The 13,748-nt window shown below is 47.0% G+C and overlaps 2 protein-coding genes across 2 annotated transcripts in view; one reads left to right on the top strand and one right to left on the bottom strand.

Moving 5' to 3' along the window:
- Rsrc1 (arginine and serine rich coiled-coil 1) overlaps nt 1–7,133 on the bottom strand; it is a 327,279-nt gene extending 320,146 nt beyond the window's left edge. The window contains exons 1-5 of the mRNA XM_076575307.1: nt 7,118–7,133; nt 6,818–6,906; nt 5,459–5,946; nt 3,361–3,810; nt 3,086–3,303 (exon numbers count right to left, since the gene is read on the bottom strand). Of these exons, the coding sequence (XP_076431422.1) occupies nt 3,086–3,303; nt 3,361–3,810; nt 5,459–5,946; nt 6,818–6,906; nt 7,118–7,133 (1,261 nt within the window). The remainder of the gene's footprint in view (nt 1–3,085; nt 3,304–3,360; nt 3,811–5,458; nt 5,947–6,817; nt 6,907–7,117) is intronic.
- On the top strand, nt 2,835–13,513 carry Shox2 (SHOX homeobox 2). The gene is made up of 5 exons (XM_076574206.1): nt 2,835–3,417; nt 6,237–6,445; nt 8,809–8,866; nt 9,145–9,233; nt 10,787–13,513. Exons 1-5 carry the CDS (start codon nt 3,072–3,074, stop codon nt 11,042–11,044), a joined length of 960 nt encoding a protein of 319 aa, XP_076430321.1. The 5' UTR covers nt 2,835–3,071; the 3' UTR covers nt 11,045–13,513.
- Nucleotides 13,514–13,748: the final 235 nt, after the last annotated feature.

Raw genomic sequence — 13,748 nt, 5'->3', positions numbered from 1 at the left:
CCACATCATACTTGATAGTGTTTATTAATATGATTTCAAAACTTTGAACTTCTTAAAACTGAAACTCCCTAAAAGAGAAACTATTAGGGATGTGGAAAGGGCAGGAGGCAGGATAGAAGAGGCTAATAGAAGAGGCATATTATGTAATACATGAAAAATTCAGAATGAAAGCTATCTGTACAATTATACACTAATAAAAATTTAAATTAAACATCTTTTACACAAGTAGGGCTCCATAGCCATACTCTGGGGATTTATCATTGCTTCATCTACCATCCCTAAAGTTAAAATGAGTCAAGAAGATGAAATAAAAGGGAAATCTGTTGGATCAAGTTACACAACAGTCATGTCTGAGCCTCCTCTGATTACCTTGAAAGTGGTCATCTTTCCCTCTAGCTCGGAAGATGGCATGTGAGTTTGGGTTGAAGTCATGTGCTTAAAAGGATAAAGAAGTATCTAGAGGGTCTCCTGATGCCTTATCAGGCTTTTAGCAGCCGTTATTTGGGAGGTGTTTGTGAATACATATTTCATGATTCAGTTTGAGAGCTACTGGAACACCATATCAGCTTAGCAGGATCCCATTACTGAGCATACTGCTAAATAATCTTTTTACACAGTTTCACAAAAGACTAAAATTTTGGGATTAGTCTACTCTCTTTTCGGAATTACAGTGTTACAGGTAGTCGACCAATGCTCAATATGACATGGTTCCTAAATTCCTATGACTTAGAAAGTATTAAGTTTTTTAGTTTTGTAGAATAATAAAAGCAAGTGTTGGTGGACTCATTAATACCTAAATGCTATTGCTGTTAATAGTGTAAAGGTAAGCTTTTGTCCTAAAAGCAGAAAAGAAAATGTTTTCAGAAGGAAAGATAAGGTCAGAGAAAAAGGAAAGCAACATTTCTAATCAACGTTATTTTCATCTCCCTTAAATGTGCAGTGTAGTCTGAGGAGTTACATAACGTCTTAAATTACACGTACTTGAGAAACCCTTACAGCCACATTACAATTGTGCTCTCTTTAAAAATGGTTCAGGTTGTTTTGATGGAACTTCTCAAATTATTTGCTAAGTTTGTTGTTCTAGCCAAATAAATAGAAGATATACATATTAATGGTCTGTAATTGCTTTCATTTTACTGGATCCAAGATGACGAAAACATTATCTTTTAACATCAGACAAACCTCATTAATATTCAGCATACTGAAAATGCCCCCAGACCCGCACTTAAAGAGGTATATTTGTTTACACACTCAAGTAAATGTAACTTTCCATATGTAAATATTCTTTTGTGCGCATAAGCAAGTATTTGCATAGCTAAGCGAGCCCTGGCTTACAGGACACAGACGTGTTCCCCTATATAACAAATAGTTTTCATAAAATGAGCCAAAAATATAATTTTAAGTTATAAATCAGAGAGAACGAAAGTTGTTTTTTTCCCCTCCGAAGAGCAAGTCTTTCTCCACAGTCCACGGTGAATAAAAATTAGAAGAGCGACAAATAATGTTGGTAATTTTTTCCGCAGAACTCAAAAAGAGATAGTCCTTTGTTTTTCAAATTAAGAAATGCTTCCCAGGATGCTAAATAATTGAGGACAGGGTGCAGGGAGTTGTAAGGAAAAAGAGTAAGAATTCTGAGCCCTCAGACAGGAAACGAAATGGAAGTACGCCTGACCCGGCTCTAAGAAAACACCTTAAAACCGGATCTGGCAGGGGACAACTGTTCAGGAAACAAGTTAAATCGACCGACCCCTTGCAGCGGGAAATGTCTTCACAAGAGTCAGCTCTGACTCCAAGGGGCGAGTAGTAGGGTGAATTACAGGGGCCGGCACTCGGTGAGGCTGGCTGCCGGTCGGAAAGATCCTAAAAGGAGGTGAAGGAGTCCCAGGAGCGGTAGAGAAGCCCCACTCGCTGCAGGCACGTGAAGCCAGGATGCCGGGTTGTGCAGCTGCGGCGGCCTCAAGGAGGAAGGGGTGTGGGGCCGGAATGCTGGAGTGGTTGCTGGGCCTATTAAACGTAGATCGCCCAATGCCGGGCCGGAGACCAGGGGTCATCAATGTGGGGTCCAGCAGTTGGGGTGCCCACCCAGAGCGAGGCTGTAGGGTCGGGTACTCTCCGAAGATACCCACTGACTCGGATGGCAGTGCACTTGTCAGTTTCCTCTTGGCCCCGCCTCCGAGAAGTCTATCCAGATCCCCAGTGTTTTACTAAGTCGTGACACCAACGCAAAATCCACGCTTAATTAAATTAATTAGGGATTCTTGTCAATCCTGGATTAATGGCCAAGAGCATCGGCGGCCGAGGCTATCAGAAAACCCGACCGCCGAGGACCTGCCTCCTCTCCCCGCCCCCTTTGGTCCCCTGCTTGCCCTCCCACTCCAACCGGGTGGACTCCTGCCTGGATCCTCCATCCTCAATATTCACATTCATATTCACATTCATATTCATATATTCTCATTCTCTCTCTCTCTCTCTCTCTCTCTCTCTCTCTCTCTCTCTCTCTCTCTCTCTCTCTCTCTCTCTCTCTCTCTCTCTCTCTCTCTCTCCCTCACTCCCTCTCCTCCCCACCCCAGGTAGTGGCGCTCCTGCTACCCGCGAAGGGGTTCACTCGGAGTTGCGAGGGGAGGTAATTTACTCAGAACAAGGGGCCGCCTTTAGGAAGTATAAATAGTGAGACTTCAAGAGCTGCGTCGCTATCAGATCTGAACTCTCCGCAGGAAGAATTGTCAAAGATCTTAACATTGAACACGCGCGCTCCGGCAGGGAAGCATCAGTTCCCATTTCCCTCTGGCGGCCCCCGCCCCTTCCCTCCTCCCCCCTGTCCCCCCTCTCTCCCCTCTCTCCTCCTCCTCCTCCTTCTCCTCCTCCTCTTACTTCTTTTTCTCCTTCTACTTCTCCTCTTCTTTCTTCTCCTCTTTTTCTTCTTCTTCCTCCTCCTCCCTCTCCTCCCCCACCCCCTGCCCCATTGATGTGTTATTATTGGGGGGGCTGGAGCAGTAAAAAAAGAAGGAGGAAAAAAAGAGCGGGGCTCGGCAGGGAGAGCTTGAGCGCGAGGCTGACCGGCAGCGGCCGCGATGGAAGAACTTACGGCGTTCGTCTCCAAGTCTTTTGACCAGAAAGTGAAGGAGAAGAAGGAGGCCATCACGTACCGGGAGGTGCTGGAGAGCGGGCCGCTGCGTGGGGCCAAGGAACCGGGCTGCCTCGAGCCGGGCCGCGACGACCGCAGCAGCCCGGCAGTCCGGGCGGCCGGCGGAGGCGGCGGCGCGGGAGGAGGCGGAGGCGGAGGCGGAGGAGGCGGAGGAGGTGCTGGAGGAGGAGGAGCAGGCGGAGGAGCTGGAGGAGGGCGCTCTCCCGTCCGGGAGCTGGACATGGGCGCCGCGGAGCGGAGCAGGGAGCCCGGCAGCCCGCGGCTGACGGAGGGTAACGGCCTGTCCCCGACCGCGGTTCCCCTTCCCGCCTTCCCCTGTCCTGCTGGGCGAGAGAGAACCCGGGGCCCAACCGGGCGGAGGGCGGCAGCTCAGAGGGCCCTGGACCACCGCTTTGCAAGCTACAGGAATAGTGGAGGGGTAGGAGGCCAGACTGCTCAGTCGTGGGTGGGGTCCTCGCGTGGGGGAGGACGTGGGGTTGCGCGCATCTTTCTCAGTTGCTCCGGTTGCACCGAAATGCGTTTTTCGCGAGCTGGAGGATGGGGCCGCGGTGCGGGACAAGGAAGTTTGCTTGGCCCGCTGCAAGAGGGGGTGCGGCAGGAGCTCACCAGGAGGCCAGTTGTGAGGAGCGTGTAGTCCCGAGTTTGCCAGAACCCCTTTCCTAGGCCTAGAGGAGAGAAGGGGGAAAAAGAGAAAGGGAAGAACCACACTAGGTCGCCCCTTCTTTAGAGCCGCCAACAAAACCACTGTAACTCTGCAAAGCCCCTAAATCTCTGGATTTGGGGGACCAAACTTCACATTTTCGTTGAGCCATTAAGGTAGAAGGCAGCCAGAGGTCCGGGCCAAGCTGGTTTTGTCTCAGTGGAGGCATTGAGGAGACTGTGGGGTGTACGTGGAGTGGGGGTGGGGGTGCGCTTTACATACACAATTTCTTTACTGCCTAGAATCTTGCAATACTTTAGCTGTGTGTGTGTGTGTGTGTGTGTGTGTGTGTGTGTGTGTGTGTGTGTGTGTTGGTGAGGGTGTCTTTTGGAGCCAGCGGAGTTAGAAAACGGCTTTATCTACACGGTAAAGCGTCTATCAATTCGAAGTTAAAAATTAATTTAGCACTCGGTACTGCGGTAACTGGTGTGCTGCCATATTTTTCCAATTAAGAAAATATGTGGCATGCGTAGAATCACAAATTTAAGCAAGCAATTAACTTGTTTATAACACGGTCTGTTCCTGTTTAGGCCATTAAGTGGAAAGTCGGGGGCGAAAGAGACATTATATTAAGTCTATTAATCAACTTGAAATTTGGACTTGTTTCCCTTTGAAGCCCCTAAACTTTGAGGGGTATCTGCTCAGTGGGTGACAACAGACAAAAGCTTTCCTCTCCCCCTCTGAAGAATATGTGTTTCTGTTTAAATTTTACTACGATGTTAGCGAGAGTATTTTCCTATTGAATTGACCCCCTAATGTTTGCTGTGACCTTATCTACTTCCTTCCTGGAGGAAGGACAAACGTTCACAAATTGAGCAGCAGAAATACAGGCAACAAATAAGATTACGGTGTAGAATGCCAGGCTGGGGCGAGATGTGGCGGTTCATCTTCTCCCAGATCCGGGACCATGTCCTCCTTAATTTAGAAAGTGACAGGGTAACTATAAAAGGCCCCAGAGTAACCCCTCAGGGTTCACAGCTCAGGGACTTGGGTTAGATAGTCCACCAACCGCAAGGTCTGAAAGCCTGCGTGAGCCAGTTCCTGGGGTTGTTGACTTCCAAGCTGCTCAGAGCAAGCGTTAATTTCTTTGTAGCTTGGCTCTTTCCAGACAGGATTTTCCTTTTTCCATGTTGATCTGGATCCTGGGTTGGGAGGAATCGCAAACAGCCTCTACTATCTAAACTTAGCTTTGACACTGGACACCCATCTCCAAATCAGGCACAGAGGATGAAGGTTAGGCGGACCTTATATTGATATGGGCCTGACTTTGGCACTCCTCATCATTGCCCTTTGGCATAATTGTATATCATCCCTTCTATGGCTCTGTTTGCTCAAACTGGCAGAGCTCCGGTCTTTTACGTGGAAGGAAAGAAGGCAAAGTAGCAACGGATGTGTGCAAAAAATGCATATTTTATTAAACATCCGAGCTGCTGGGTGCATGAAAAGGTTTTTAACAGCCAATAGAAACCGAGGAATGTTCTTGAACCTGTTGATCTCAGTGGGTTTAAGCCTTTAGGGTCCAGCCTTGGTTTCCACCAGGAGGGAGAAGGAGAGCAGAGATGCTGCGGTGGGTTTTGCTGACCACCAGAGTCTGTCTGGTTTGCCGCCTCTACCCTTCTGGCCCAGCGTGGGCGGCCAGTCTTCCAGGCCGCCAACATGGCGTGGTTGCCTGTGCCAGTTCGACCCGGCAGGGAGTACCGGGGCTGTCTAGCTGCCGATGGAACCATCCGTAGGGGTCTGGTCCGAGCCCTTGGGCGCTTGGGGATGGGGCTTTCTGCACCTCGCAGTACCAGTGTCTCCTTTTCCCGCTGCGACCTTCAGCGAGCCCAGTTGTTCCTAAATTAGACCAGCAAGTTTGCGGGAGGCAAAGGGCCAGAGGCAGCAGAGGCTGGCGGGACAGCAGAACTGCCCTCTGGGGATGGCTGGCGTGCGGGGGCCATCGCGTGGCCTTGCCGCGCCCTTTAACCGAGACCGCGCTCTGCGAGAGGCCGGCGCGGCGCTTTTGATTTCCGTGAGTGCGTGGGGCAGCGAGTGCCAGAGGGTCAGGAATGCATTTGGTGTTGGCAGAACAAGGGAAGGGCGCAGGTAGTGAGAGAGTGAGCTGAGACCACAGTTGAGTTGGGTGGCTGCATGCCTACCTGATATCCCCAGGCAGCCTTACAGAGGAGACTTGGCGGGTCTCAGGGACCCCTATCCTCTCGCCGGATCTTCGTGGGGATTCCCCCCTCCCCAGGGGTTAGGAGTCTCTAGCCTTCCTTTGGACAAATCTGGTAATGGGCTTGTCTTGCTGTTTTTTTTGTCCGTGTGTGTGTGTGTGTGTGTGTGTGTGTGTGTGTGTGTGATGGTGCGTGCCCCGACGCACGTGTGGTCCTTCCGTGGTGCCCTCTCCAGTGTCCCCCGAATTGAAGGATCGCAAAGAGGATGCTAAAGGGATGGAGGACGAAGGCCAGACCAAAATCAAGCAGCGGCGAAGTCGAACCAATTTTACCCTGGAACAACTCAACGAGCTGGAGAGGCTTTTCGATGAGACCCACTATCCAGACGCTTTCATGCGCGAGGAACTGAGCCAGCGACTGGGGCTATCTGAGGCCCGAGTACAGGTACCCCACTGCGAGGAGGTGGAGGCTGGGCCCTGAGAGTTGGAGTCTGGTACCTAGGTTTGCAGGCAGCTTAGGGAGACACAAGTAGGCTGCTGCTGCAGGTGTCTGGTGTGAGATGGGAAAGGGAGAGATATCTTCGCTAGATGTCTTATTTTCTAAAATGGAATTGATCCCGTAGCCCCTCACCCCTAAGCCAACATATGTTCTCAGAAGAAGAAAGCTGCACTGGGCTTGCTCCCAGAGTTTCTATTAACCACACCCCCCTTGCCTCGTGCTGTCTTTAATGTGGTTTAATCCTAATGGGCCTACTTTTATAAGCCTTAAAAAAAAATCCCACAAAAAACGTTTTATCTCTGAAGCCTTAAAAGTTACAACGAGTATTTTGCTTTCTGGAGTTGGGTTTCGTTGAGGGTCGTGGGTTTGCCAAACGGATATACCAATTAGGTTTATAGATGTACGGACTATAAAGAAAATTAGCATCTGTTAAGTGCAAAAATTTACAGTGTCTGTTAGCGGGCCGATCTTGAACCGAGTGTGAAACAGAGGACACAGGATGTATTTGGGCACCCTTTGTTCCTTCACTTAACCAAAGCAAAGGACCTGAACCCACGAGAACTCCATTTTAAAACAATGTACACATCTTATTATTGATGTTTGCAAAGCCTAACTAACCTTCAGAAAGTGCCATGTCACATGTACTGCAGCTTTTTTCATTATTGGTTGTTTAGGTGAATGTAAAACCAAAAAGTGGGGTTAAGGCTAATCTAAAGGGGGAATTATAAACACACATACATATCCTTCCAGCTTTATGGGGAACAAATTTAAACGTTTCAGATTGTATTTCCGCTCAAATAATAAAATTGGGAGAAAATGATGGTCATTATTTGTTTGAACACATGGAGCAGTTTTAGCCTAGAACATCTGCAGCTGTTACAAAGTATCGCTGTAACAGATACTCCCTGGGTCTCTGGGCGGAGAGACCACCATCTGTAAGGAACTATGCACAATTCTTAAGGGGCTTCCCCGCATCTTGTAATAGGATCAGGGGGAAAAAACAGAGCAGTAACGCGAACAGAGAAAAAAATAATAATAGGCCTCCTTGGTCATCACGACGTCAGTCGCAGAGCCCCCCTTTTTAAGCCTGTTCTGCTTTGCAGCCTGCGCTGAGCTCTCTGGAGACTCCGCAACCCCTTAAAACCCTGATAATTATTGCAGCCGTGAGTAATAGTATCTCCATTCCAACCCTTCTAGGGGAAAAAAAAAGAGTCAAGAAGCCCCAGGCCATGTGAGTCACACAAAGGATGCCACCCTGGCATGAAATCCACCCTTCTATTATACTCAATATCAGGAGAATTTTTGAAGATTTACATTGACTGTGGCACTTGATTTCAAAAACTTAACAGAAAGGGCTCTGAAGCAATATTTTCCTTTCATGTTTTTTTTTAAAAACGTTAATTTGTGAATCAATCAATATGCTGTATTATTATTGGAACTGGAGTATTAAAAAGCAAGCCTTATTTGAATTTTAAAAAATATGTCACACCGACTTGAAAAGTTGGCAAGTTATTTAAGAACGTCATATCCAGTGTCTGAGGATTACTCGATCCGTACCCCACCTCTCCTTTCTGTGGGACACTCTTTCTCTTTTTAAAACATGAAGTTTGCTGCTGCTCTTTTTTTCACTCATACTTTCATTTAAGTTACAGGAGCTATTTTCTGGAATCTTTCCTACTGTCCTAACTGCAGGCAGTGGCTTTTTCTATAGAAGCAAATTAGATTATCATGATAATGGCACAATTATTCTGCCACTGTGTTACACTCTGCTGCACAGAGGGACAGAGAAATTCTAAACTTCTTTGTAGTAAGGCTTTTATGACACTAATTACCCGCCCCCCATATCCCTCTCCCCACCAAAATAAGAGTCATTATTTGCTTTACTGTTTGGTTTTTCTTCAAGATGAAGCTAATTAATATTACAGGCTATTATTGAGTCCATTCTTCTTGGGTCTTAACTGGGTAAACATTTAAACCCATTATCACGTTGGTGTCAGGTACCAGGGAGTGTTTTAGGCCCCTGGGACTCTGTAATGTGGAAAGATGAAACCGGAACTAATAGTAATTTATCAAGGAACAATTTATCTTACAAAGAGTCTAGGAAATCTTTCTATTTTGTACTTGATTTACATTTCTCATTTTGGAAATTGAGGCTGTTTTGTATAATTTAACACTTGCTTTTCATATCCCAAGAGTGGCCTAAACACTACTTTTTTTTTTCCAATGCACTACTATAATTTAAGATGTTAAGATGTTTTGAATCATCAAGTTTTATGTGTTTTTTCCCCCCTCTCTTTCTCAATTTGTAGGTTTGGTTTCAAAATCGAAGAGCTAAGTGTAGAAAACAGGAGAATCAACTTCATAAAGGTATGTCTTCTAATTCATTTTATTATTAAGTAAAAGTCGGGAGTGGAGGGATATTGCTCTAACAAAGACAAAAAAACTTAAGGATGATGATAGTACTTGATTTAAGAAAAATTTCTGGACAGTGAGCTTATTTTAATTATAGCAGCAATTTAGAAAACTGACAGTCCAGTTCTATTAGAATCAGTTCTATCTTGCTACCACTTGGCACCTTGGAAAATTTGACAAGAAATGTTTGCCTCACATCTTGTGTTAACCTCCCCCCCCCTTTTTTTTTATAGGTGTCCTTATAGGGGCCGCTAGCCAGTTTGAAGCTTGTAGAGTTGCACCCTATGTCAACGTAGGTGCTTTAAGGATGCCATTCCAGCAGGCAAGTACAACCTAGCTTCAAGCTGTTAGTAAATGCAAAAAGGCCTGGATGTTTGCTTGGACTGTTGAACAGACCCTGTCTCTGAGCCTCACCATCCATTCAGTTGCAGAAGCGATTTCAAGACTATATAGTGGCCCCACTCTCCTTTAAAAACCTATACAGTGTCATGGTCTCGAATCCCCAGTCCTCTCTGCTTTCATAGGAGCCCCCGAAGGAGCCTGAAGGCAGTAACCTGCCCTTTAAAAAATGCATTTAAGATTGCACTTGGGGAGAGGAAGGAACAGCCTTTGATTAGGATTTTGTCAAATCAAATACGGAGGCCGCTCCAAAGGTGTTTTAAAAGCAATCCTCTAAATATTCTTTCTAGGTATTTTCTACCCCTAGTCACATTAAATGTCTCTGGCTGAAGAAAAATAAATGCAGCTATTCCCAACTTAGACTTATTTTCAAAAGGCTGTCCTTACACACACAAAAAGGCTTCCTCTCTGATAGAGAGGGAAGACTTGGTCTTCCCAGGGCTGGCTGCCCTACCTCAGCTATCCCTTTCTGAGCTATAAAAAAAAAACACACACAAAAAAAACCCCTTTAGAACAACTTTTTAAAAGGAGAGCCCGCAGCAATGATTTAATCCTGGGAAATCCCAGTGTTCTGAACTCTCCGCTCTCTAAGCCCGAGGGCAAAATCCTTTCCTAGCCACTGTCTGACCTTGCCCATCTTCAGCAGGCATCCCTGCTCACCAAGGCTGTAATGTCATAGATGAGACCCCAGTCACCAGTACCCTCGACTGGGGAGACTCCAGGTGACACTCACCTGAGAATTAGAGTTAGAGAGATCTGAGTTTCCCCACCTCCCAACAAGACGCTTGGATCCTGATGGGAAGGCGTTTGAAATGAGGATAGTTGGAGAGAGAGGGGCAGAACTTACTAGGAAACTGGCCCTACCAAGAAGGTAGAGATTCAGGCCAGCAGAATCAGCTGGTATTTAGGAACTTAGACTAAGGCCCAGACTAGACCTGCTGACTTAGGGTCGGCATGGAAACAAGATCCTCAGGTAATTCTTACGGCAGGAAAAGTTAAGACCCGCAGATGCAATAGCTTCCCTAAGTGACAAGAAAAAGTTAAGTATTTTATTTTAGTGGTGTGTCCAAGGTGTCTGTGACAGAGACAGGAGAGAAGGGTAACAGTCCTTAAAGCCAGCCTTTCCAAGATATTACTATGTTGAGGTGGGTGATGCATGGGGACTAGATCAAGGTCCATTCACCCACTCAGTTCCCGAAGGGGCCATAACATTCCTGCAGACAGAGATGAGGAAATCTAGCAAACATGCTCATAATGATCTGGGGGTAGGGATGGGGCACTAGAGTATTAATGTGATGCCCCAGATTTAGCAAAAAGCCTATAATGTCCTTCTCCAAACAGATGTTTAGCAAATTGTAGCTTCCCTGTCGCGCACCCCAATTCCCCCATAGCCAAGCTGGACGCCGTTAATGTTCTGTTTCTATTCTGTTGTCACCCTAGGATAGTCATTGCAACGTGACGCCCTTGTCCTTTCAGGTTCAGGCGCAGCTGCAGCTGGACAGCGCCGTGGCGCACGCGCACCACCACCTGCATCCGCACCTGGCCGCGCACGCGCCTTACATGATGTTCCCGGCACCGCCCTTCGGACTGCCGCTGGCCACGCTGGCCGCGGACTCGGCCTCCGCCGCCTCGGTGGTGGCTGCCGCCGCCGCCGCCAAGACCACCAGCAAGAACTCCAGCATCGCAGATCTCAGACTGAAAGCTAAAAAGCACGCGGCCGCCCTGGGTCTGTGACGCCGGCGCCAGCGCCACGGTCGGTGGAGCCTCCCGAGCGGCGCGACCCTGCACGCCCTCCGCGACCGGCTGCTTCTCCCGCACCCGCTTCGGACCGCCTAGGCCCGCCCCTTCCCCGCTGACTGCCTCCCGTTTCTTTCTGCACCCTGGATTCCCAGGGCCGGACTCTGCGCTGGACCCGGGATCCCACGAGGGCCACCAGCCCACGGGCTCCAGCCCATCCGCCCTCGGGACTCCAGCCCATCCGCCCTCGGGACTAAAATTCGGCTTTGTAGGAGCGGGTTTGGCCAAGTCTGGATGGAGACTGGACAAAGGAGTGTGGGAATAGTGAGAAGTGGATAGCGGCAAGACAGCGGCGATGGACTCCTACATAGAAATAAAAATCTTGCTACCAACAAATAAGCAAAAGCAAATAGAGAACAAACTAGAAAGAAAAGGAAAGAGGGAGCTTGTTTCTTATTACTATTTGGCTGGAATTAGAACGACGAAGCAAAACAAGTCTAAAAATTATTTTGTACATAAAAATACGGGAAAAAATAACCTGGATGAATCTTGAGAGAAAGGGGGGAGAGGTTTACCAACTAAAATGTATGTTTTTTTAAAAATGGGCCAAGGAAGCAAAACAGAAGGAAGAGGTATACTTATTTAAAAAAAAATTAAGATGAAAAAAAAAATGCGCAGCTGGGAAGTTCACAGGTTTTGAAGCTGACCTTTTTCTGCGAAGTTCACTTTAATACGAGACATTTGATAAGAGAGGCGGGCCTCCTTTTACGTTGAATCAGATGCTTTCAGTTTAAAAACACCATGTATGGAAGAGCAAGAAGAGGGAAGACCGTGTGAAAACGAGGAGGAAAAAAAAAAAAGGAACGTTAATACAAAAAAAAAAAAGTGATGCCACAGACAATGATTCCTCTGAAAAATTATTACGGCAGAACTGTCCAGACTGCTGACAGTAAATTCTGGTTTGCATGTTACTTGTATTCCATTGATGGTGTCCCCTCCCCTCCCCACACTCATGTGCACTCACTACACTTTCATTCACAGTATGAAAAGCGTCTGGATGTGAATCCATATATAAATTGTCCGGTCTTTGATCCCAAGGGGCAAAGGAAAAAAGTCGGAAGGGAGTAAAATACACTCTTGAGTCTTCCAAGAAGATAGAGGCCGTTAGAAAAATACGGGGAAAGGAAAAAGAGCAAAGGAAGCCATGAAGGTATACAGCCGTGCATCGAGATAGACGCTTCATCTGTTCCCTCCCTTTTCGTGAATTCCCCTTGCTGGTTTCTTGAAGTCCTGTTTGAGGACAATGCTTTATTTCCCCCCTCTCTATCCCGTCAAATTCACCTTAAACGACGCCCAGCTAGGTACAGACACTAGGTTTGTGTATAATATGTTGATAAACACGAACAAAGTTTATTTTGGCTATAATGTGTGAACTAATGGTTGACTTTCAACATTTGCATTTTATCTCACAAAGGTGTATTCATTCAAGTAATCTTTTTATTTGTTTCAATTCATGTAGCTATTTAAACAGGGACACCTTGGACTAAGCAACCTGTAGTCCAAAATTCTCTGGCAAGCCTGCTTAGGGCTTTCCCCCCCTTTTAATTTACATGAAAGAGGAAAAGCTCTTCTTACTGAACTTCGGTATGCGTTTGAGCTTTGTAACTATTTGTTCTCCATGAAAACAAAATTATTTATATTTGCCATATTTTTTCTAGTGTATTAAGTTATTTTAAACAAAAGATGCTGTTATGACGTGTTGTCAGTACAAAATGTTTCGGCTCCACTTCTGTTAAACCATTTAAATAAGTGCCAAGTTATTAACCGAAGACACTTTGCGATCAACTGAATGAAAATAGTATTGTTTCATTTGATGGGGTTCGCGTCATCTTTGTTCTTGTTACCATTAAAATATCCGGGATACTCTTCCTTCTTCCTTTTTGATGATATACTCGTATTCATATGCCCCCCCAATAGGTTAAAAAGCGCTTCCTTTTGCTCTTAAGTGACGTAACCAGGGGACCCTGAGAAGGGTGGCCCTGTGGACCCCTAGCACTGAGCGCAACTCCTTTCACCTCACATCAAATACCTTCTGTGGATATCAGCTTAGGCTAAATCAACAAAAAACAGATGAGGAAAACAACAAAAATAGAATCCCCTGCCCAAGACGTTTCTCCTTCTTCTCTTTGCTATACTTTTACCTTTAAAGTTTGTTTGGGTCATTTTGGGAGAAAGAAGAGGGGTCACACAACTGCCCTGGGTTTGTTGTATATGGCATTATCAGCATCGATCCCAGGTCGCCTAACTTCCTGGAGCTGCTGGGTTGGAAGTAGCCGCAGAGCAGGAGCGAGTCCGAGAAGCGCGAGGAACAAAGCAACACCCCCCACTCCCGCCTCCAGTCCTGTTTGGCATCAGTCGCCCTCTTCCAAACTCACCGTGAGCTTGAAGATAGGCTCCTGCCCTGACAGTGTGTGTGTGTGTGTGTGTGTGTGTGTGTGTGTGTGTGTGTGTGTGTGTGTGTGTGTGTGTGTGTGTGTGTGTGTGCATGCGCGCGCGCGCGCGCAGGATGAAGAAAGACCTGGAGACCCAGACCCAGCCAGGCCTGAGTCCGGAATGCCCATTCTTGCACCCGCCCTGCCCCTTGGAGAGGAGCCCTCTGCGGAGGTCGCAGATGTCCTAGCATCCCCCAGTGTCACGAGTT

The sequence above is a fragment of the Peromyscus maniculatus genome, chromosome 6, assembly GCF_049852395.1.
Source record: "Peromyscus maniculatus bairdii isolate BWxNUB_F1_BW_parent chromosome 6, HU_Pman_BW_mat_3.1, whole genome shotgun sequence".
Lineage (NCBI taxonomy): Eukaryota > Metazoa > Chordata > Mammalia > Rodentia > Cricetidae > Peromyscus > Peromyscus maniculatus.
This window is presented reverse-complemented; position numbering and strand designations above follow the sequence as displayed.

Bases quoted from the DNA above. Each gene is read 5' to 3' on its own strand.
- Shox2 (XM_076574206.1), top strand. From the start codon at position 3,072: ATGGAAGAACTTACGGCGTTCGTCTCCAAGTCTTTTGACCAGAAAGTG. The intron at 3,418-6,236 runs GTAACGGCCTGT...TGCCCTCTCCAG, and splicing joins CAGCCCGCGGCTGACGGAGG to TGTCCCCCGAATTGAAGGAT. The intron at 8,867-9,144 runs GTATGTCTTCTA...TTTTTTTTATAG, and splicing joins GGAGAATCAACTTCATAAAG to GTGTCCTTATAGGGGCCGCT.